Here is a 23659-nt window from a genome sequence, read left to right on the forward strand (position 1 = left end):
CGTAGTGGCAGATGGCCTCGTAGCAGGTCACCGCCACCCATATGGGAGAGTTCTTCCCGTTGGCTCTCTCCAGTCGCTCCTTGACCACGTTGCAGACACAGTGAGCCTGGGCTAGGAATCCCAGCTTGAGAAGGCAAACAATGCAATTGCGCAGACTGGACCAGGAGCGGGGATCGTGGGGATACAGGTGAGGTACTCGCCGAGCGATGTACTTGGCCGATGAGATGCCGATGATCCATTGGTATCCCTGGACCGTCGTGCAGACAAAAGCGTTCGTGAGGTGCTCGTCAAACGAGAGGGGCTCCGCGGACGACGAGGAGGGCATCAACGACGAGGAAGGCATCAACCCCAATCCGTCCCATCGCCCCCCGGGCGAGGAAAGGCTCATTCTACCAGGCGCGGAGATCAAGCGCGGATCCCAGAGAGCCAAAGTGGCGTTGGTGTGAAAAGACGTGGACAGCGAGCCAGATGGATCCCGCACTCTCTCATATCGACCGCTTCCTCGCTCCTATAGCTTAGAGTCATGTGGTGTTAAAATGTCCCCAAGGAGCAACACTTGGCCGATTTCTCGTGGGGAGATCAGTTGTCCAACCGGCCTGCCGATTGGGTCCCCATGGCAACTCGACGACGTTCGGGGATCTTCCAAATGACCAATGACCTGGGTTGTTCACTGCGGGTGCACCTGGCGAATCCTGAAGTTGGCCTCGACATGGGAAAGGAAAAGAACCCAACTCCGGCACCCTGCTAGGATGAGGGGAGGGCTTTTCAGCGGGAGCCGGGACAACGAATTCAGTGTCCAGGCAGTACTGTACAGTATCAACAGTGCAATACGTATCGGTTAGAAATCTCCAAATTCGCATCCGTTGCCGTATGAGTGGTTCATCTCTCGGTGTGTCGGGTTCGGAGGTTCTACTTGCTGAACGTTCGTTGGCCCAGATCGACACGGGACGTGTCCAATAGAGATTTCAATCATATGCCCCATCCTCTGATATCTTTACTGTAGGTTATGTATGTACTGTTACAGTACAACTGAATCACTGTCGTAATTCGTAAGCTCTGATGGTTGTGTTTGTTGTGCTCAACGCTGCGGATTGGTCGGACGACCGGCTCGACATTTCATTGTTCTATTCGACCCAACACTTTTGTTCGCCGCCACCCGCTCCCATCCCCCCCCCTTATTGGGCGATCGATTTCTCTTACCCTCTGGCTCCATGCCATATCCTACAGTTAAGTTACATACCTATTGAGCCCCCAGAGTACCCAGATAAAGCGTCAAGCAACCTCGAAGTCATCGAGAAATCTTTGCCGGCGATCATCCGTGGCCTCTCGTTTATCTTGCTATAAGGTTTTAGATAAGCTAGGCCTCAAGCCCGGGTGCCTACATATAAAAAGCCTCCTCCGTAAGTTGTACAGTAACCCTATAGCAACCTGACGCGTTGAAGTTTGTTTACTTTCATGATGCACCTTCATGCCGACACTAATCTTTCCATCCCAACCTCGAAATTCTTCACTACAGTAGTAGAGTGTATACAGATTCTTTTCTTTTTGGGTGAAGTTTGTTTCAAACTGCCTAATCTTGCAATACAATGACATCAACGAAAACCCCCCGCTTCAGTACGCTAGCACCCAATGAGTTTACGTTGGATGATGATGATTTTCAGAGCGCTGAAGAGTTCTTAACGCCCGAAGCCTTATATCCTTTTTGGAATTACGATCTCAGTCCTAGTTGTAAAGCGAATCCTATTGTGGTAGAGTGAGTCGATTCCACCTGCACATATCTTCTAATACCTCGAGTGGAAATAAATAGGAGGAGATAAATGGTCCCAGTACGTGTAGAGCTTCTGAGAAATAGGTCTCCGAATACATGAGGGAGGGGGAGGCTTTATGGTCTCGATAGGGTGACCCACGCTGTAAAGTCGTCGACAAATGCTATGGTCCCTCCATGGCTGTCAATTATGGTGTCCTCCCCACGAACCACTTTGGGGCGCGGAAACAGTGATCCGCAGAACAAGCCCTCCTACAGAAAACTTCCTTGGTAAAGTGGCTTACAGCTGCGACAGCTCAACAACAGCATATCTAATCGAGTCTTCAATTGCCGAACATTCGTAACTCATTCTAAGCCCCCGCCGACTAGTAAAGTTGAAAGATTACTTAAGGTGTGGAGCATGGGCTGCGTTGTGCCGCAGACGCAATGGATCCTGCATTAGCGGCTGATCTTCGCTCTTGATGGATTTGTCGCCCTGAGCACTGGCCCTAACTTACCCGAAAAACCTTCCAGTGAGATACTCGGTATACGAGGACCCAGCTCGCTCCCAAGCCATCTTTTCGACCACGTTGATCGCTGAGTATGGCTTTATCTTTGCGTACTGCTGTTTACAAAAGCTATTTGATACCGTATTGACACCGAACAAGTATTCGGTCTGTGTTACCGGCAGTAAAATTACGGCAGTTGCATTCTTGGCAGGCTACCACAAGCCTTACTCCTCGACCTCCTGGGCCAGGACTTTAGGCAAGTTACCTGCTTCGCAACGGAACATATGAACGCAGCACACTCTCACTTCTCCAACTACAACTGAAACATTCTGTATAGTAAAAAGTCAAACTCCCTGTCTAGCGAGCCTACAATGAACTCTACAACGCCCGGTGCTGCCGCCGAGGACAAGGATCATCGGTACCTGTCGACAAGGTTCGAGGGATACTCGAGAGCTTCCAGAAAACATTCGAGGATGGTACTGTAACGACTTCCAGATAAACGCTTTACTTGTAGTCACGAAAGGTCATGTCTGCAAGCTCCTTAACCCGTGACCCCAGCCGGAAGCGTAAGCCTAGTGCACCAACACCTACTGAGTGCACTAAAAAGGCAGATCTCTTGCCACCCTATTTCAAAACCGATGAGGACATTCCCATAGTTTTGAAGAGGAACCTCCATCCTACGCTTTTCGGGCCTGCGTTGGGTGCGTGGAGGGCTACGATAAAAAGGGGCGGCCACCCATAGCTAGTCAGAGGCTAAACAGTTTATGAAAGACGGTGCGAAAGGTCAGATAACGGTCGATAAGGTGCTGTTACTCTCTGCGGGCCGATACGAAGAGGATGGCGAGGTCATTCGTTTCATCTGCGATGAACTATCGGTACTCACATACTCCGATCAAAGTGCTGATTTAGAACGAGTAAAGGTGTTGGCGATGAAAAACAGCAGACCACGGCCTTTTACGAGTAGAAGCTGGGTAAAGCGAGCTGCGTTAGCTGCGAGAGCGTCTAAGACTTTCGTGCGTGGGTTTGAGGATCATCATTTACAGGGGAAAAAAGCTGCTTATAAGTATATCCTCTGATACAGTATTGATCTATTAGGCCCGATTCTAAGCCTCCCCAAAGTGGCAATTAAATCTGGAGATCCAGGGAGGCATCCGAATCGAGGGCATCCTCCACAAGGTTATTTATTCCCTTCCATGAAAGATGATGGCTAGACAGTAGATCCATCAAACATACACTGGTGATTGGAATGGACGGGACGTGAGATCGGAAATGTGCCTGGACTGTCGTCCCCACCTGACGAAAGACCTTTGAAACGTGCTAGCTTTTGTCTGGGATCTTCTAGGCAGGTCGTCTGATCGTTACATCAAGATCGAGGAGAAGAAGGAGGAGGTCCTACGAAGGGGCTTGTCAATGCCATGGGTGGTGAATAAACCAGCACTGCGACCCAGTGCGCCGATGGCAGGATAGCACCCCTTGCAATTGAGGAATCACCAGCGAGTGCCGTCTGAAAATGGCGCAATAAATGATTGAGTCCGAGAAGACAACAGCATGGGCATCTTTGGCGCATGCAATTTCCATCGAAATGGCTTCTCGGCGATGAATGGTGGTGGAACTGAGATGCAATAAACTCTCTACAGAGGTGTCAAGCGTTGGGAAACAGATGAAATCATCAAATGCGCTCCGAAACCACCAGGAGGGCCACCCCTGTTTTTGCACGCAGGTCACGGAGGTCCCGTACAGGTGTTTTCAATTGCTGCTTCGCGCGGAGACACTCCAAATTATTTAAGTCCCACATTTCCACATGGCTGCCTGAGAGCTAGACTGTGTATAGTCAAGTGCGTATGCCCTTGGTGGCCAATCACGATATCATTCATTCTAATCACATGTTGCCTCTTACAAGACCATACAATACACCGCTAAGGCGTTAAGAATGCCAAGGGAGTAATTCTCATAGCGGCACGAGGTTTCAATTCTGCTCAACTAATGATTGATTCGGTCGTATTAGGGCAGATCCAGTCGCGACTAACTTACCTTGCTGCTCGCTGTCCTGTCGGCCAATATATAACGCATCACCAATATCATGCGCTCGAAGCCCAGATGCTGAAGGTTTGTGGCACACTCATGGGATGCCCAAAAACTACTTTAGCTGCTTCTGAATACTGCTTACATCAGTATTTAGCTCGATAGATATATCCTCTCCTTTAGCGCAGCCTGGTGTCGTTGATAAGCTACTGTCGTGGGATATTCCGGACCAAGAACCCGACGATATCCTGTAACCGCGCGGTCGTAAAGACTAAGAGCCTCGCGAAAACGCTGGGTAGCGCTTAGGAGGTCAGCTAGATAATAGATGGTAGTTAACGTATCTAGATGATCCGACCCCAGTACCTTCTCGTACCCCGCTAGTGCCCGCCGATTCATCTCTTCCGCCTCACCGTACTTCCCTTAATATCGCAGCACTAATGCTAGATTACCTACGCTAATTAACGTGTCTAGATAATCCAACCCCAGTATATTCTCCCTCCCCGCTAGTGCTCGCCGGTTTATCTCTTCCGCCTCACCGTACTTCCCTTAATATCGTAGCACTAATGCTAGATTGCCCACGCTGATTAACGTGTCTAGATAATCTAACCCTAGTATATTCTCCCTCTCCGCTAGTACTCGCCGGTTTATCTCTTCCGCCTTACCGTACTTCCCTTGATATCGCAGTACCGATGCTAGATTATCCACGCTAGTTAACGTGTAAGGATAGTCTAACCCTAGCACCTTCTCCCTCCCCGCTAGGGCTCGCCGGTTCATCTCTTCCGCCTCACCGTACTTCCCTTAATCTTACAGCACCGATACTAGATTACTTACGCTGGTTAATGTATCTAGATAATCTAACCCTAGTACCTTCTCGTACCCCGCTAGTGCCCGCCGGTTTATCTCTTCCGCCTTAGTATACTTCCCTTAATTTGTCAGTACTAGTGATAATATTCCTATACTACCTAATATCTCTATATCCTCTAGCCCTAGAGTTTCTTATCTAATACTAAGGCTGCTTCGAACTATAGTCTCTACCTAGACGTACTGTCTACGCTGCTAAGTATACTATAATCCATAGTATAATAACTTCGCCTATAACCGACGGTATTGGACACTTAATATATCCTATAGCTATAGCACCACTACGTACGCGAATAATTTCTAGTAGATCGCCCAGTTCGCATACTCTCCATTCGGAAAGACCCCTCCTATAATACTAATATATCGTTCTTACCATTCGACGAGCTCGCTCCGTATTTCGAGCTATTTCTAAGTCGATAACTATATCAATCGATGTATATTAAATAGATTATAGTCCACCCCGATGCCGATAAGGTTAAACCCTCGTAGGGCCGCGATGTCGTCCTTAAAGTCGATCTCACTATTTTTCTCTTCCGTATAACGACCGTAGAGTAGATCCTTAGGGATCGCTTCCCGGTCAAATAGATACATCAGGGCTAGTAGTCGGGCCGCTGAGTCTCGTGTCTACCGTAAATGTATAAATATAATATACTAGGTTATAATAATCGAGTTCGACGCTTACCGATCTCGGCGAGAATCGCGAATATCTTTCTAGAGAAGTTGATCCCGTTCGTTGTCATCCTTCTTAAGGATCTCGATGTACCGGGATACCGTCATCCGTAGAGCGCACTAGTCGATATACGCAGCGGCTTAACTAATCGCTAGTGGCATATAGTCGAGCTACCGAACTAGCTACTCCACCTCCTCGACACTCGACTTTCCTCCTCCTCCTCCATTTCCTCCTTTCTTTAACTTCTTAAGGAATAACTCCTTCGCCACATCCAATCCCATAGGTCGTACCTCTAAAATGTCTTCGTGACGCACTTGTATCCTACTCACCACCTCTTGATTGCGCGACGTAACTACGATCGACCCGTGGCGCGAGATAGGGAGATATTCGGACAGCGACCGGTCTCTAGACGTAAGCGCCGTCCCTCCACGTGTCCCGCTATCCTACGGTTTAAAGAGGACATCACTATCGTCTACGTTATCCACGACTATCGTCCACCGGTCGTGACACTCGTCCGATAGCCATCCGTGCACCGTCCCTAGCACATCGGCGTTCGGCTGGTTGAGGCTTGGGAGACGTAGAGACGTCGCGATAGTGCGAAAGCTCTCTTCAAACCGGGTAGCCGTACTGGCGTGTACCTAGAACACCCAGGTCGGCGGGTCGGTGTCCGACACTCGGTAGGCATACTCGATCGCTACTTGAGACTTTCTTGAGCGGTGGTGTCAGCCAAGTGAATTGTGATCGTTGCCACTGATCTGTCTTACCCGATTCCTCCGAGTCCCACCAGAGCGACTCGCGCTCCCGGTTCGGAGGCCTTTTGCCAGAGGTCGGTGAGGACATCGCGCTCGACGAAGTCGGGGTCGCGGCGGTAGGGGATGACCAGTGAGGGCGTGGGAGGAGGCGGAGGTGGGGGGAAGACTTGCGACAACTTCGATTAGTTCGACGTAGCACAGATAGGTCAACTCCGAGGACCAATTATCCGGTGGTCCAACACCTGATGCTAAACTTACTAGGTTGGTAGACGATGGATCCTAAATTCGACCCTACTTCAATGCCGCGGTTATTCACGCCGCTGAAGCTAGCCGCATGTGACGTCATCTCAAGAAACGAATGCTCTACGTTAGCAGATGGAACATTAGAGATGTCTCTAGAAGAGGACAGTGGTGCATGGGGATACAGTATGGCAAAATCCCTCCGCAGACTTAGTCGAGCACGAATACGAGAGAGGTCATGCAATACTTTCTCCCAGCCTTGCAAGAAAGCTATCTTGGAGTTTTGCCGTCGAATTTATTGGCTAGCTAAAGATAGGTATAGGCTAGCCTTACACGTCCCCTGCCGTTCGTGAATAGCCCCGTTTTAAAGTATCGATATGTGACAAAAGGTATATGGTAACATAGCATTTTCAATTGCGCCTTACATACACCCCGGATACATAATTTAAGACCTAAGTAGTTCTAAGTTTCGTCACGCTATGAGTGCACTTGTCCTAGAAATGGATAGTGGGTAAGGTTTGGAGCCTGGCTCATCCCCTAAATGCTTTTGTGTGGCCACAACAGACAGTTTGACCGTTTCATACGCTCCCCATGATTCCCGGACTTCGATCATGGAAGGGGGGCGGATTCATTGGTCCTAACTCACAATAGGATAGTGGAAGTTTCATGCCCATTGATGGCGAGTCGGGCGTGTGCCTTCTTCCCCGCGCCATTTGTCGTAACTCCACGGAAACTTGAGGGCCTCGGCTTATGATTGATAAATCTGCCTGCTCCATCCCCCCTAATCTACATTTTTCACGCTTATTATCTTTTACTGCTTTGCTCCTTTCCCTCTCAGCAGATAACCATACTCCAATTGAAGCCTTACGACCTGCGTCGACTCGTGCGCTGTCACGTAATTCGGTTACCGTGGTATGGTAAAGCTTGCATGCCTGTCTTCGAAGCCCGGCCGCCCTGTCCGCCATAATGAAATCAGCTCATCATTGGGCTGCTCCAGGTATGTATCAACTCATCAATGACTCAGGTAGTTGCAGGCGTCGCATTCCTCCAGTGTACCAAATCCACCTTCGCTCCATCCGTCGATGAACACATCCTTCCTTCTGCAAGCCGCAGGCACAATCCAGCCGCCGAGCGAGAGAGTTACGAGGAAGAAGATCTTCCGTATCGAACCTCCCTCCTCCCGCTTACACACAGTGACGAAAGGAAGAATTTGTACATCTTGAGAGAGACTCCAGATGGCGCTTAAAAACTTGACACAATGGTCGTGAAACAATGGTGACAATACAATTGACTTGGCTTTCTCGGTCAGACCTCAACCAAAGTACCTCGAAATCCGATATGGGAAAGGGCAGAGCTACCATTAAACGTATCTATGTTGCAATAAATGGGGTATACATCATTTTTGCGTTGGGAAGCGTCAAGAACGGCACCCGGGTGACCTTTGCCTTACTTGCAGCAATCCATTGAGGACTAGAACAAGCAACACAGGACAAGAGAACGGAACTGGATATTTTGCAGCCTCTGAAAACCTCCACAAAAGCATGAAGATACTGTTCGCGGATGGAAATGGATGAAGCTGGGCAGAAATGGTGGATGGGGTGCTGGAGCCAATGGAATCGGGGCGGTGGTCAACTGCGGTCGACCGCGGTCGACTACACCCAAGTGTCCAGAACAGGACACTGTACACCATTTCATCCAACCTTCAGAGCACGTAGCGCAAATCGCTGGTACGATTTGATGCCATGGGCTCGTCCAGTCGTTTCAGTGATCTGATCCCTTCCGACGAGTTTGATTCCCAAGACTTCTTGTATGCACCAACACCCTGCGGGGCTGGTCAGACGACCTCTTTCTCTCCCTTCTCTGACCATCACGCGTCACCATATACCGATCTCGATGGAACACTGAGAACATCCACCCCCTGTATCTGCCCTCAACCACGAGCAGAAAAGCTTGCTTTCCTGCCCTTGTCGGAATGGGATCGAAATAAAACATACGATCATGACCCTCCTATTTGCCTTCGCATCACGATTGGTTGGAAACTGACTTTGAACGACAAGCCTTTTAGCCGAGACACTGAGGTGGACGTCGTGTTGACACTCGCTTCGTACTGGGAACTATTCTTACATTCAAAGGTAGAGGCTGCTGCGGCCAAGAAGCGTGCACAGAGGAAGAACATGATGTTACAAGAGACAGAGGTCACAGTCTCCGTCAAACAGAGGGGAGAACGTCCCCTGATTAAGCAGTACAATGAGACCGACATTGTCTGGGTCGACATTGAGAAGCAACTCATCAAGTGGGGCGGACTCTTCCCGGGCAAGGAACTGCGAGTGGATCTATCCGTTAATTACAACGATTATGAAGAAGCAGGCCGACACTCCACGGCCGGTTCATCGAAGAAGGTGGATAAGAGATCGGCACGATCTGCCACACAACGAATGCGGGCGGAACTCGATGCAGAGCTTGAAGACGAAGAGGCATCGGGTGAGCTTGCGATTGGGCTGGGAGTATACCACCTCTTCCGCTGTCTTTTGAATTCGTGCAATGCGCCCAATTACTGTTGGCCAGATCCTGACGCCGGGGTCCACCGGAAGCTGAATACTCCTCTACTCAGGAAACTCATTAGATATGCCGAAGAAGGCAACCCTCTGAACACTCCGAATGATGTCCCTCAGGGTCTTCGAGACGAAATTCGCCTACAAGATCAGCAAAGACATGATCGCAAAAGAAAAGCAAGAGCAGTATCTCCTCAAGGTTATCCTCCTGTCAATATCACTAATTACATGCCGGGTCATTCTGAGCCGACCTCGCTACAGCCTCCACCAGCGAGGACTGAGCCGGCACACGTAACTCCGAAAACGGTGAGTGCTCTAGAAATTCCAGGTTTTCGCGATGATGCAGTTCAGGATTATGTTCGCTATCTGCAAGGCACAGTTCGTAGTCAGCGGCATAAAGCTGAGTACGAAAAGGCCGGCAATATCGTGTTGGAAGATCTTCTTGATCTCGACCAAGTCTTCCGCGACTACAAGCCTGATTTTTTCATCGCGCGAGATGTGAAAAAAGCTCCAGCAGAGCAATTTATCAGGGATATCCCCGCTTTCGTCGAACATCAGAAAGCGAATGCAAGCCAGGTATAGGAGTTTGGGAAAGATTGATTAAATATTTGGCACAGCGTTAATTGTCAAGAGTATGTTCAAGTGTATTGTTAAGAGTATTGTCAAGAGTATTGTCAAGAGTATTGCTAAGAGTATTACTAAGAGTATTGTTAAGAGTATTATCCATTTATTGGCGAGGAACTTTCATGATCTGGAACTCAACTGCTTGGGAAGTATGTTCATAATTAATGAAAAGAAATGCCAGCATTTCTGAAGTGCCCTCTAGCACTTGCCTCATCTCTTCCGACTTCATCGATGCATGCTTCAAGGAATTCTGCGAAATCTATCCCTGGGTCCATGGTCCTCATCTTCCTCCTGATATACGCCTTCAACCGGGCAAAGAACTCTTCAATCGGATTTAAATCAGGAGAGTACGGGGGCAGATATTCCAGCCGAATTCCTGCATTAGCACACAGCTGCCTCACCTTTTCTGAGCGATGAAATGATGCATTGTCCATAATGAACACAAAACCCCTCTCGCAAAGATGAACAAGTTCGCCAACAAAGTCTTCAAAAATCTCGCCATTGGTCGCCTCTTTGAACACACGTGCACGAAGAATGCCATTGGTCGTGAATGCAGGCAGGATTTGGTATCGTTGCCCGCGATGAAATCGGCTGACCTGAACCGGTGTGATCCCACGAGGGGACCAGGCTGTACGTCTGAACCCAACTCGTCTATCACACCCCGATTCGTCGATGAACACGAGTTTTTCGGGGTCCAGAAAGGATAGCTTGTATTGGTAGGCATCTCTTAAATCTTGGCATTGTTCACCTGCTCTTCGACGTGGGACTTTCTTAGACAAGCCACTTGACTTCAAAGCCCTGCTGATAGTTGGAAGTGACACTGGGATTTCGTACTCTAATAGTAAGAAATCAGCTATCTCGTCAAGGTATAGATCGTTCTGCTCATCGAGGAGTTCTAACACCGCCTCTAGCATGTAAGGGGTAATTGATCGTCGACGTCCGCCACGATTGAGGGGCGCAGCAGTCGTGCCAAATCGACGGTAGTTAGCGCGGTGCGTTTGGACGGTTCGGGGCGTACACGGAATACTTTTAGCAATTTGCGAGGGTTCGAGATGTCCAACTGCAAGCATGGCCCGGCTGAGAGCGTGCTGTGACGCAGACAGCTTTCGCCCCATCCTATCCTATGTCTGAGTGCCTCGACAGACCTACGTTGTCACAACGCTACTGGATATGTTGAAGAAACGTCATTTCGAGAACATTCTCTAGGATACTCTGCATCAAATGACGAGTCCTTGAGCACGTGACTCCCCTTGAATCAACTATGACTCGAGCCCGAAAGTTCGCGGGCCAGCCACACTTAAGTGGCGTAACCACATCCGAGTTTGGCCAATTTGTGGCGCAGATTCCCCTTTGACACTGATCATCCTATAGTTACGTATCATTTTGTTAAATTTGTGCTGCATAATAAGACTTTGGAGAGTGATTGGTTCTCTGACCTCATCGGGATGAATAGCACTGGGTGTTACGATACAGGGTAAAGCCACCGGTTGCACATGGCACACGGATTCTGGTCGAACGGCTTGACAATACGAGACTCCAGGCGCGTCACTCCTCGCTTGGTGTGCTTCGGAGTACGTAGGCGGTGAGATCGCCCTCGGATCGGCGGGGATCTTCTTTGATCCCACTTTGGTTAATATAGGTGCAAGCTTGATCATGCCTTGTTTGTCGTAACCAACCTACTTCGGAGGGCCCCATGTGATGGTCCCAGAGTTGTATCCAGTCTGAAGTCCTGAATTGTTAGCTCCTGAAAAGATCACACTTGAGCGCTGGTCATTGGGTATCTGAGAAACATTTGAAGGAGATCTGGTCGACACTTCCTCAGATTGTGGAAGTGCTGCCGGACGTTCTAATCCTTGCACTACTCTCTCTGCTATGGTCAGCAGAAGCTCCCGTGCGTACGACGCGGCGGTGGCTGCCGCAAACTCTTGCCAATCTTTGTTCTTGTGAGAGTCCGAGTAGTCACAAATGCCCCGAATGACCAGACAGGGAAAGATATCCATCAGTCCAGCGGCTTCCATTTCGAAACAGAGGGCGTTGTTGAACTGTGCGCTGATCTTGTCTCGAGTGACTTCGGATTTCATGACTCGATCCCCGGAGAGGATCGTGCTGTAGTGAATTTGGATCTCATCAGCAGGGCTACGTTCGGTGCGTACCTGTTCATATTTCTGCTCGTGGGTGCGGCACTCCATGCCCGGTTCATGGCGATAGCTGTCTTGAAAGAGCCGATCGGCACTGGTTGGACGTCGATACCGGTCCCTGAGTCGAGGGTATTTGTAGAAACGCTGAAGGTGTCTGCTAAAGAAACTATCTTCTCCCTCTTCCTGCCGGAGGTATTGATCCTCCACCGCATTGACCACCTGTAGAAGTAACGATGGTGGCTTGTTGAGCGTTCGGGTGACTTCGAAGCCTGTGGGCAGCTCCTTTCCGAGATCATACTGCACGACCGCCGGACCTACCTCGGGCGCTCCGACCACCACATCTCCGAGTCTCACATCGTGCTTCGGCAGATGAGGGACCCCTCCGCCGATTCCCACGAGTAGGCCTAAGTTCATGTTTTTAAAGGTCCAACGGATGGATCCGACGACATCTGCGATAGCAACTTTCCCTTGAGCGCCTCGAGCCGGCCCTACCACGGCGACATTGTGCTTTCCTATGCGGCCGAGTATGTATTCATTCTTATCTTCCAGTGCCAAAGGGACCGACTCGTGTTCTTCATCCAACATGACCGTGATGGCGTTCATCTCGAGTGGTTTGATGTAGATCAGCCCAATGGTGTAGGCTTCTAGAGGAACGTATTTTCGGGGAGCCATAACTGCAACGTGGTGTCTAATTAACTTGTATGAGATCGATGTCTGACCGTAATGCACCGCTGGATCATAGTTCGTTGTAGTCTGGAAGAGTGCATGCAGCCGAAGAATACGCTGAGGAGTGGTTCAAAGGATCTCCGCATGCGGTCGCATTGATCACGTGCATAGACGATGGCGCGGTCGGTGATCTGGTCTTCTTCAGCCTTACGCATCTTGAACGACGTCGTCCATAACTTTGTCTAGACATGTCTCCCATTGCTTGGCGATAGCTGTGTGGTCATCCCTTCCGCTCCAGCCTCAATAACTACCGAGAGCGAAAACGGCTCGGAATGACGTCTTACACCACCTATTTTAGCGGTGCCGACAACCGGGCCGCACAGGTGGGGACAAACCTAGGAACCATCAACTTCAACAACCCATCTAGTACGTGTGACATGGCTACGTTGTGACAATATTTATTTCATCCGGCGCTTCTCGGCCTTCATCCTAACGACATATACTGACTTTGATTCTGTACGTTAGCACCTAGGAGATCCGCCACTCCTCCTACGCCGTCACTGGTCATCCCCTACCGCCGCGACCCCGACTTCGTCGAGCGCGATGTCCTCACTAACCTCTGGCAGAAAGCCTCCGAACCGGGAGCGCGAGTCGCTCTGGTGGGACTGGGAGGAGTCGGGTAAGCCAGATTAGGCAGTAATCACTAAGCTCACCGGCTGACACCATTGGAAGAAAGTCATAAGTGGCGATCGAGTATGCCTACCGAGTGTTAGACTCCGACCCGTAGATCTAGGTGTTCTAGGTCTACGCCAGCACGACCACCCGGTTTGAAGAAAGCTTTCGCACCATCGCGACGTTTCTACGCCTTCCCGGCCTCGACCAGCCGAACGCCGATGTGCTGGGGATGGTATGCGGGTGGCTATCGGACGAGCGTCACGGTCAGTGGACAATGATTGTGGACAACGTAGACGACAGTAGTATCCTATTCGAGCCGTGTAATGGCGGGATACCGAGAGGGACGGGGGTTCCGTCTAGAGACCGGTTACTCTCTAAGTTTCTCCCTATCTCGCGTAACGGATCGATCGTAGTCACGTCGCGTAATTAAGAGGTGGTGAGTAGATTATAAGTGTATCATGAAGACGTGCTGGAGGTGCGGCCGATGGAAGTAGATGTGGCGAAGGAGTTGTTCCTCAAGAAATTGAAGAAAGGAGGAGGAGGAGGAAAGTCGAGTATCGAGGCGGTGGAGCAGCTGGTTCGGGAGCTCGACTATATACCGCTAGCGGTTAGTTAAGCTGCTGTATATATCGACTAGTGCGCTCTACGGATGACCGTATTCCGGTACATCGAGATGCTTAAGAAGAATGACAACGAACGGGATCGACTTCTCTAGAAAGATATTCGCGATTCCCGCCGAGATCGGTAAGCATCGAATTCGATCATTATAACCTAGTATATTACATTTATACATTTACGGTAGACGCGAGACTTAGCGGCGCGATTATTAGCCCTAATGTGTCTATTTGACCGAGAAGCGATCCCCGAGGATCTACTTTAGGGTCGTTATGTGGACGCGTAAGAAGGCGAGATCGACTTTAAGGACGACATTGCGGCCCTGCGAGGGTTTAACCTTATCGGCATCGGTTTAGATAATTATCTATTTAATATGCATCGATTAGTGTAGTTATCGACGTAGAAATAGCTCGAAATGCGTGGAGAGCTCGTCGAATGGTAAGAACGATATATTAATATAATGGGAGCGGTCTTTCCGAATGGAGAGTATACGAACTAGGCGACTTACTAGGTATTATTCCCATATATAGTTGTACTACAGCTATACGGTGTATCGAGTCTCTAACACCGTCGATTATAGGCGAAGGTATTATATAATGGATTATAGTATACTTAGTAGCGTGGACAATACGTCTAGGTAGAGAGTATAGTTCGAAGTAGCCTTACTATTAGATAAGGAGCTCTAGGGCCTAAGGATATAGAAACCGTTAAGAGTATAGGAATAGTAGTACTAGTGCTTGCGAATTAAGGGAAGTACGCCGAGGCGGAAGAGATGAATCGGCGGGCCCTAGCGGGGTTTAGAGAGGTGCTGGGGTTAGATTATCCCGACACGTTAACTAGCGTGAACGATCTAGCATTAGTACTATAATACCAAGGGAAGTACGGTAAGGCGGAAGTAATGCACCGGCGAGTACTAGCGGAGTACGAGAAGGTACTAGGGTTAGATTATCCTTCCACGTTAACTAGTGTGAACAATCTAGCATCAGTGCTACAAGATCAAGGGAAGTATACTGAGGCGGAAGAGATAAATCGGCGAGCCCTAGCGGGGTTCGGAGAGGGGCTAGGGTTAGATTATCCTTACACGTTGACTAGCGTGAGTAATCTAGTATTAGTGCTGTAATACTAAGGGAAGTACAGCGAGGCGGAAGAGATGAATCGGCGAGTACTGGCGGGGAGGGAGAAGGTACTAGGATCGGATTATCTAGACACGTTGACGAGCGTGGACAATCTAGTATCGGTGCTGCGATATCAAGGGAAGTATACTAAGGCGGAAGAGATGAATCGGCGAGTACTAGCGGGGAGGGAGAAGGTGCTAGGGTTAGATTATCCTCACATATTAACTAGCATAAGTAATCTAGTATCGGTGCTGCGAGATTAAGGGAAGTATACCGAGGCGGAAAAGATAAAACGGCGAGCCCTAGCGGGGAGGGAGAAGGTACTGGAGTTAGATTATCCTGACACGTTGACTAGCGTAAACGATCTAGCATTAGTACTGTAATACTAAGGGAAGTACGGTAAGGCGGAAGTAATATACCGGCGAGCACTAGCGGAGTACGAGAAGGTACTAGGGTTGGATTATCCCGACACGTTAACCAGCGTGGACAATCTAGTATCGGTGCTGCGATACTAAGGGAAGTATAGCGAGGTAGAAGAGATGAGTTAGCGAGCACTAGCGGGGAGGGAGAAGGTGCTAGGGTTAGATTATCCCGACACGTTGACTAGTGTAAGCAATCTAGCATCGGTACTGCGAGATTAAGGGAAGTACGCTAAGGCGGAAGAGATGAATCGGCGGGCACTAGCGGGAAGGGAAAAGGTACTAGGATTAGATTACCTAGACACGTCGACTAGTATTTATTATCTAGCTGATCTCCTAAGTACTACTCGGCGTTTTAGCGAGGCTCTTAGTCTTTACGACCGCGCGGTTGAAGGGTACCATCGGGTTCTTGGTCCAGAACATCCCACAACAGTAGCTTGTCAACGACACCAGGCTGCGCTAAAGGAGAGGATATAGCTATCGAGCTAGATACTGATGTGAGCAGTGTTCAGAAGCAGCTAAAGTAGTTCTTGGGCATGTTTTGAAGGTGCCCCAAACTTCAGCATTCGGGCTTCAAGCGCATCACATCGGTAATGCATAATGTGCTAGACGACAGGATAGTGAGCAGCAAGGTATTTAGGGCTAGGTCGCTTATATACGACGGCATCAATTATTGAGTTAAAGTAGGGTTTAAACCTCGTGCCGCTATTAAAAATTGCTCCCTTGGCATTCTGAGTGGCTTAGTGATGTCTTGTACGGTATTATAATGGGTGATATGTGATTAGAATGAATGATATTGTGATTGGCCACTGAGGGCCTGCGCACTTGACTATATATAGTCTAGCTCTCAGGCAGCCGTGTGGAAATGTGGGACCTGAATGATTTGGAGTGTCTCCGAGCGAAGCAGCAATTGAAAACACCTGTATTCCATTTGCCCAACACGACGAGTTCGGACCCTCCTGTGATTCCTTTATTTCCTCCTGGATAATGGAATTCACAAGAGTTCTCCGAATGGCCTACCCCGAGGGCACATGCAACGGGTCCACCCTGCTTTCCTGGTCCCGTCGAGCCCATCCCAGGATTCAGTAGGGATTTTGATTTCTTTTTCTCTTCCTGCCAACAGTCTTGGAAGTCTACGTGCTCTATAAAAGGGCGACCTAGTTAGCAATATGAGAGTCATTCGTTCTGTCAGGTGACGCTGGTCTACCAATTTCAGCACAAGTCCTCTGACAAGTTGCCCTGAATAGTGCGTCAAGTTGATTTACTGTCACTGATGACGGACTTCTTGCCAAGCTAGTATATACGCAAAGCCCTAGCAAACTCATCATTGAGATGCGCCTTCTCAGTAGACAGCCAAACGCGCGCCGGGGCCTCGCGCACCTTTTGCGCAAGATCGGGATGGTCTCGCATCAAATTGTCGCTCAAGATCTCTCACCTCGGGGCCCGCGTGGAACAAAAACAGCGCGAGGGGATCCGTCATCTGGAAGGATTCCTCACGCATCAGGGTTTCAATGGCCTGAGTGAAGTCCCTCGTCTTGTTGGCGTTGTCCTCGCCATCGGCAACCCGCACTTCCTCGGGCATATGACCCCCTCCGGCCGTGCGGTAGTTGGACTCTTTCATGGCTGTCACTTCCATCTCGGAACCAAGCAGCGCGCGTGCGTAGATGAAGATAGGTGTCAGATTCTTTTCACGACATAGCGTTTGGATGGCCTCTTCCTCCCTGGTGAAGGTCTTCTCGTTCGCGGAGAATGTGGCAGGTCCCTCCCCCGTAGTTGACCCGCTGTCCATCTGAACGTCCCATAGATAGTCGCGAATCGTGCGGACCCCGCCAAAACAACCAGGAATCCCGGCGACTCCACCGCCCCTCCAATGAGCTGAATCTCATCGGGGTAGAGTAGACCGGCATGGAATATGGAGTTGAGCTCAGTTCCGCCGGTGAATGTTACCGCCCTCGGGCTGGACGTGGTGGCGGTCAAACGGTATGTGCTGGCCGTCTTGCATTCAACACCGGGGTCTGCGAGCAGTCCCATTCTCACCTCTGTCGCATATGCAGCAGCAGGATGCCACACAGTGCCTCTCTCGCAAGTTATCTCTGCGAAGTAAAGAGCAACATCCGTGCTAGGGATGCCGCAGGTTCCGAAGCATGACTGGATGGTTTTGCGGCCAAATTCAACGGACTCGGTGGACCACCGATTTATCACATTGGGGCTTCCGAGATAGAAGCTGCCAATCTCCACTGCCGATTTCGGCCCCAAAGGTGGCCCTGCGTTTTGGAACGGGATAGCGGTGGCGATATATATCGGGATAGTGTAGGAAGGTGGATTCTCCATGGTTCGAACGAAGGGATTGGTACGAGGGCTAGAAGAAAGGCGGGGTACTGATGTAGTTCTGGCAATTATCTCAGGGTTGCAGATGGGAAATACTGCTCAGTCTTATACGTTTTTGGGGTCTATCAGTAGCATCATGAAACAGGCCGACAAAAAGCGTCAGGCAGAATCACACGACAGAGATGCGGGTGTTGACGCCAAAAGGCCGATGCTTCACCGTAGGACACTACTATGTGAGTGCTCCCCTTCAGTAGCTACTTAAGTTGTCACTGCGGCAACCTCCTTCAGCTTTGCAACCAACATCGGCGGAGGAGGGTTGATGTCATTCAAAACACTGAACAAAACGCCTCCAATCCCAATGCCTGAATTTCGCGCTCGGCTGCTTCGACTTCCTTATGCCAAGACACGAAGTTGGAGGTTTTACGTTTCAGCCCCCGAATCTCACCCTCCTGTCGCTGCTTCTGCATCTCTAAAATATCTTCATAACTCATGATATGACCCTTGCCCACCACCGTCGAGCTCGACGCTCGAGTTTTCTTTTCGTTGTTCTGTTTGACCAAATCTGCATTTTCGTTGGCGAGAAGATCACGTGCCGCCACAAACCCTTGGGCCCCGTTGGCGAATTTCTGAAAATACTGTTGACTTTCCTTGTCTAGGGAATGGATTTTCTGGTCCATCAGTCGGCGTAAAGACGCAAGGTTCTCGGCGGTCACTGGGATTTTCAGTGGCTTAGCACTAGGAGGTATTTCTGCTGTCCCACCACTCGGGACTGTCTCGACTGGCGGTTTCTCGATATCCCGGAGGACGCGGTCGGGGTTAAAGGGGGCAAGTCCCGCTTTTGCCTACCCCGACTTGATGTTCCGAGGGGTGAATGCGGTACGGCGAGCCTGGCTGTAAAGTTGGGTGAAGTGTTGCTTACCTACTGTGTTGGACCCTCCACGAAATAAGTTCTCCACGAGCTCACGATAGGCCGTCTTCAGAGGCCCGAACACGCTGACATCACATGGCTGCAGCTTGTGGGAGGTGTGTGACGGTAGTCGGCAGAGGATGATGTTGTTTTCAAGACAGAAGTGCAACACCTCGGGAGACTCGTGCGGCCCAAACCCGTCATTGATCAGGATTCGCGGCCGACCATTGGCCCGTTATTTGGTCTGAGGGTCGAATACGCGGCGGTACCAGTCCAGTACGATGTCACGGTTGGTATAGCCACTCGGAGAGCAGGCAAATGCCATCCCGGCGTCGGATGTGTGGTCCAAGCACTCCGCTGGGTGAGTGCTGGCCAGATGATGAGTGGATCAAGGACCCTCCCGTCTGCCGAGATACATTCGACCGCCGTCACCAACTCGCGATTAATCCCTGTCCCTCGATTACTTTTTCGGCTCATGGTCACCGACGAGAAACTTTCGAGCATTTAAAATGCCCAGCATGTTCCTTGTCTCATCCATATTATACGCATTTTCTGGCCGAATTGCCGGATCATGCAATTCTTTCTCGATTATCGTGAACCAGTGGACGACCTTGTCATAGATATTGTTTCGGGCCCACTCTAGTGGCCTCAACTTTTTCGCGGCAATTTCTGGGTGACGGCCACGGAAGCCTCGAGCCCATTTTTCGCCCGGAGGTTCCACCACGACATCAGTCGCAGGGGTCTGGGAAGGAGAGGAGCGCTGGCGGACGATAACGTGGGCCAGATAGGGTAGGAGTTTGAGTGGGATGGGGAAACCCCGTTCGCCCGCTCGAAGGAGGTATTCGACCAGGGCCTTTTCCTCGCACGGAGTGAGGTATTGCTTTTGGGCAGCAGCTTGTTGCTTTGATTGCCTCCCATGATTTCGATGGCACAATGTCGACAGTGGCACCTGACTCGATTCCGACAGGGCAGCATATGTGATTTTTTTTCTCTGAGGCAGTCCTCGACTGAGCCAAGGCCATCGTCGCAGGGTCAGGGGTGTCTTCCATCCCTGCTGCTGTGATGGGTTGAGTGTTCATGCGTGCAGCGACATGAGGAAGGGGACGGCCATTCGACGCAGTTACCCCTTCCACGACCGTTCCTACGAATTACTACTTTGGGTAAGGTTGTTGTACAGGCCGCTTTACAGGCCGGTGACATACGCCCCACATGGTGGTAATATTGATTTTGTACGCTGTCGTAACGAGGAGCTCATCAAAGTACCTCCCAAGTCCTCTTAATATCAAGTTATAGCATTGCCAACCATAGAAGTGTTGTGTTTAGACGCGATAAGGCTGACCTCGTAAAACTCATTGAAAGGTTTTCTCGGCTAGATCGAGGCTGAAACCAACGTCGTAGGGCGATTGGAAGCCCAGACCAGCCACTAATGCAGGGCGTGCGCCACATGTAAGCTAGGCTCGCAATGCGCCACACTGCAGGTAATTTTGACTCTGGAAGTGGCCCAGCGCTTGAGGAACACGTTCCACATGGACGACTGTCATGGAAAGTGTCGCTAGAAGTGACGTTGCTGAGATCATGCCGGTGCAAATCAATGTACCTGGGGTAGTTTTTCGGCTAGTTGGATTTTCGTGGTAGGCTAGGGCACGCTATGTTTCCAAATGCTATTTTAGGGTATAGAGGCCATTTCTGGCCTATTCTCTACGATCTTGACACAAGTTTTCCACCACCAAAATAGCTATTCTGCTTCCGCCAAAAACAGCCAAACGTGAGCCATGGCCAGGTGATTTGAGATAAAAAGTTGATCAGGCATAGCTGCAGGTGAATTGTTGGGGTGCTTACTTGGCAGTAGAGTGGTCCATTGAAGTGACAAAGTGCTCTGTTTTTTCTACCTGATGTTGCCTGTTCTACCTGCTATATATATTTGCTAGTACGGTAAAGTAAAGTGATCTAGAATGGCCCTTTCTCCGTCTGTAGGAGCCTCTTACGTTCTTCCAACACTTGGCTGTATCACTTCCGTATCACTTTGCCGATATCGACCTCGTCATCGACAAGGCGGAGGTTTTGTAAAGCCTCGTCCAATGCCTCATCTGTGCCACCATTGCCTAGACTGCATGCCGGTCACAAAACTGCTGTTTTACCTCAGGAAGGGCCCTAGGAATCGACGCAGTTAAAGCCGGCATTTTGATCGCTAATAATGACTCGTTCTGGCGCGCAGGAGGGCTCGAAGGGTCAGTGATTCTTAAGGCATTTCCAGAAAAGGGAATATGATGAAGCATTCTCCTCAGGACACCAACAAAAGGCAATTGGGAAGGTCTTAACGCTGCTTAATTGACTGACAGCGATGAGGAGAGGCAACTTAAGGCGGTGAGTATTAAAAGTGCCATCAATGACAAGGCAAAATCGCTATTGTAACAAAGCGTTGAGAGACTCTCATTAATTTAGGGTCAGTAAACCAGGCCTATACTATACGGTGTATGTATGAGCTTTCTACTAATTGCCTTATCTTGCTCATTCATCAAAATCTTAGTTCTGGTCTCACAAATCCAACCATTCTCTTGTAACTTAATGTGAAGGCCGAGAACTGACTTCTAGTCCCCGGCGTCCAGCATCTGTCGATCTCGAACCGAAAGATTCTGGTCTTTGACAATGGTCGCCGATCTCGTCAATCCTCCAGACGATAATGTGGAAGGACCGAGACCCCCGGATCGGAAAGTCCAACCCCGACGGATACCGTGCCCCTGCAGGATATGATCCAGAAGTGCGAGAGCGGCAGAAAGGGTCAGCCTTAGGATCTTAGTCATCACGTCGAGAAGGATCCCAACCATCTCGCCGATGCTCTCCTGACCTGGCGCCCCTCGGAGAGGATGGGTGAACTGGCGGAATTTTTGTCTCGAATTCACCCGATCGCGGAAAAATGGCCTATTTACAAGGGTGTCATTGCGTCTTCGCGGCACGGCGTCGGAGGGCCGAAGCTTCAAGCACTCGTAGATGAGTACAGTACCCTGGCGGGCCACGAGAAACGAGTCCGATTTGAATGACCATGTACCATCTCAAGACCGTGGCGGAGCCGTTGAGTTCGCCAAAACGCGGCTGAAAGATGATGCCATCACAGGGATCGGATTCTGTACTACCGAGGAATTACTGTTTTCAAAGTCAAGCGAGTAGGGGACGAAATCCAAGGCAAATTCGACCCATGACTTGTTAGTGGCCAATGATTGCTGTTTAACTACCTCACTACAGAAGCATGGGCGACAAAAGCAGATCACGAGGACAGGGGTGAGCCCTTCCATGTTCTTGTTCTCCCTCTATCAACACTCCGGAGCTAACCCCTTTTCGCTAAATTTCATCGTGTGATCCGAGAGACTTGGATGTAACCATCTCGCGTTCAGACTCCGGGGTCAGGCACAAACAGCTTGACTAGTTTCCCGTCCATTGGTCCTTTTCAGCTCAAGCGCTTCCGCAAGGCTTTCATCAGACACACGCCCTCCCCGACGATCATTTGCATTCGTGTCGACCACGAAGGCGCCCGCACCAGGTACAGCAACAAGTTGGTGAAGCAATCGTCGTCCTTTCGGTTGTAGCTCCACGGCTTCATGCGGCTCAACCAGAATGAGCCACGCTCACAGACCCTGGTGACCGCCCTGCGACTGTCTAGCGACTTGAACTGAGTAAGGATGACTCCACAGATCTCCTCAGCTTTAATCTCTTGATCCTCCGTTTCGTGATAGTGGAGGTCGAACATCACGCATTCCAGCATGATGGCCAGGAGGGCGATGACGAGGAAATGTTCTTCTGTCGCTAGCTCCCACGGCTTCGTCCCGAGGACGCCCAGTACCTCACCGAGGCGTCGACGCCACCATGTGGCCAGAGCATCCTTCACAGCGAGGCAGACGGAGGGGCTTAAGACACCCAGACAATATAGAACGGACTTAGGTTCCTGAATCATTCCCGTGCTCGGGTGTCCTTGATGGTCGTGGTTTCCCAGAGCAGAGGTCGTCAGAAGGTACGCAATGAGAACGCGCACTGTATCCAGAACCAACTCCGACTGGTGAAGTCCGGCCTTCTTCAGAACGACCTGGCGGGGTGTGTACCCAGACTCTTTGAAATACTTTTGGCGAAAGTCTTCGAATCGCGTCCGATGGCGCTCGACGTATTCTGCCACTTCGTGCTCGGAAATGGGGGCGACGGCAATACAAACACTCGAGGTCGTTTCTGCTTCTAACTCCGCGGGGCCTTTGCTGTCTAGATGTTCTGTAAATTCTACCCGTTCCTTCCGAGTCGTATCGGGCGATTCGTAAACCCGGAGGTGTAAGGTTTGCTCATAACCATGCGTGACCTTGAGCGGCGTCCGTTTCCGAGAACTGATACCTTGCCCGTATGAAGAAGGGCGGTCTTGTTGAACTTTGTTTGAGAGATGAGCGACCTCGAATTTCGGTTCCAAGAGATATTCCAATCTATAAAGCTCGTAGACTCCCAACCTATACCTCATCATGAACATTGACCCGTCTAGCAAAACAATTTCGAAAGTTGCGAGATAAAATGGCCTTCGGATCTGTCCTGTGTCCCGATTTTATCTGGGATTGTAGCCCCATAGCCGCGAACAGCGAGACCATCATCATGGTCTGATGAGGTGATACATTTCTCTCCACCGGACAACCGCGTGGCCGTTTTGTTGTCATCTCATCCTCCCACCCCACTCGTACCGTACTCCTGCATGGACAACACATCGGAGAACGTGTCCCCAGGTGATTGTGGCGCCATCCTGTGCACCCCGGTCGCGCTTGGTTCGAGGGTCGCTCCGACGGCCACAGAATTCAACACA

At 50.2% G+C, this 23659-nt stretch overlaps 7 protein-coding genes across 7 annotated transcripts; 4 read left to right on the plus strand and 3 right to left on the minus strand.

The window, feature by feature from the left end:
• Positions 1–4482: 4482 nt before the first annotated feature.
• On the minus strand, positions 4483–5199 carry A1O9_12913 (uncharacterized protein; the record flags this gene model as incomplete). Its single annotated transcript, XM_013398165.1, has 2 exons — positions 4483–5067; positions 5089–5199. Coding segments are annotated over 2 exons (357 nt in total), but the record flags the coding sequence as incomplete, so codon positions are not given.
• A 1216-nt stretch (positions 5200–6415) lies between these two features.
• Positions 6416–6646, minus strand: A1O9_12914 (uncharacterized protein; the record flags this gene model as incomplete). Its single annotated transcript, XM_013398166.1, has 1 exon — positions 6416–6646. The coding sequence occupies one exon, from the start codon at positions 6644–6646 to the stop codon at positions 6416–6418; it is 231 nt and encodes a 76-aa protein (XP_013253620.1).
• A 1894-nt stretch (positions 6647–8540) lies between these two features.
• A1O9_12915 (uncharacterized protein) lies at positions 8541–9932 on the plus strand (the record flags this gene model as incomplete). Its single annotated transcript, XM_013398167.1, has 1 exon — positions 8541–9932. The coding sequence occupies one exon, from the start codon at positions 8541–8543 to the stop codon at positions 9930–9932; it is 1392 nt and encodes a 463-aa protein (XP_013253621.1).
• A 1718-nt stretch (positions 9933–11650) lies between these two features.
• On the minus strand, positions 11651–12784 carry A1O9_12916 (uncharacterized protein; the record flags this gene model as incomplete). Its single annotated transcript, XM_013398168.1, has 1 exon — positions 11651–12784. One exon carries the CDS (start codon positions 12782–12784, stop codon positions 11651–11653), a length of 1134 nt encoding a protein of 377 aa, XP_013253622.1.
• Positions 12785–13104: 320 nt separating this feature from the next.
• Positions 13105–13841, plus strand: A1O9_12917 (uncharacterized protein). The gene is made up of 3 exons (XM_013398169.1): positions 13105–13204; positions 13304–13457; positions 13522–13841. Exons 1-3 carry the CDS (start codon positions 13111–13113, stop codon positions 13607–13609), a joined length of 336 nt encoding a protein of 111 aa, XP_013253623.1. The 5' UTR covers positions 13105–13110; the 3' UTR covers positions 13610–13841.
• A 975-nt stretch (positions 13842–14816) lies between these two features.
• A1O9_12918 (uncharacterized protein) lies at positions 14817–15188 on the plus strand (the record flags this gene model as incomplete). Its single annotated transcript, XM_013398170.1, has 1 exon — positions 14817–15188. The coding sequence occupies exon 1, from the start codon at positions 14967–14969 to the stop codon at positions 15186–15188; it is 222 nt and encodes a 73-aa protein (XP_013253624.1). The 5' UTR covers positions 14817–14966.
• A 6-nt stretch (positions 15189–15194) lies between these two features.
• Positions 15195–15566, plus strand: A1O9_12919 (uncharacterized protein). The gene has a single exon (XM_013398171.1). It carries the CDS (start codon positions 15219–15221, stop codon positions 15444–15446), a length of 228 nt encoding a protein of 75 aa, XP_013253625.1. The 5' UTR covers positions 15195–15218; the 3' UTR covers positions 15447–15566.
• The last annotated feature ends 8093 nt before the right edge of the window (positions 15567–23659 follow it).

The sequence above is a fragment of the Exophiala aquamarina genome, assembly GCF_000709125.1.
Source record: "Exophiala aquamarina CBS 119918 chromosome Unknown aczIA-supercont1.32, whole genome shotgun sequence".
In the NCBI taxonomy this organism is placed as follows: domain Eukaryota; kingdom Fungi; phylum Ascomycota; class Eurotiomycetes; order Chaetothyriales; family Herpotrichiellaceae; genus Exophiala; species Exophiala aquamarina.

Excerpts from the sequence above, each read along its gene's own strand:
- A1O9_12917 (XM_013398169.1), top strand. The coding sequence starts at position 13,111 with ATGACGTCTTACACCACCTATTTTAGCGGTGCCGACAACCGGGCCGCA. Across the intron at positions 13,205-13,303 it reads CAACTTCAACAACCCATCTA|CACCTAGGAGATCCGCCACT; the intron begins GTACGTGTGACA and ends TCTGTACGTTAG. Across the intron at positions 13,458-13,521 it reads GTGGGACTGGGAGGAGTCGG|TGGCGATCGAGTATGCCTAC; the intron begins GTAAGCCAGATT and ends GAAAGTCATAAG.
- A1O9_12919 (XM_013398171.1), top strand. The coding sequence starts at position 15,219 with ATGAATCGGCGAGTACTGGCGGGGAGGGAGAAGGTACTAGGATCGGAT.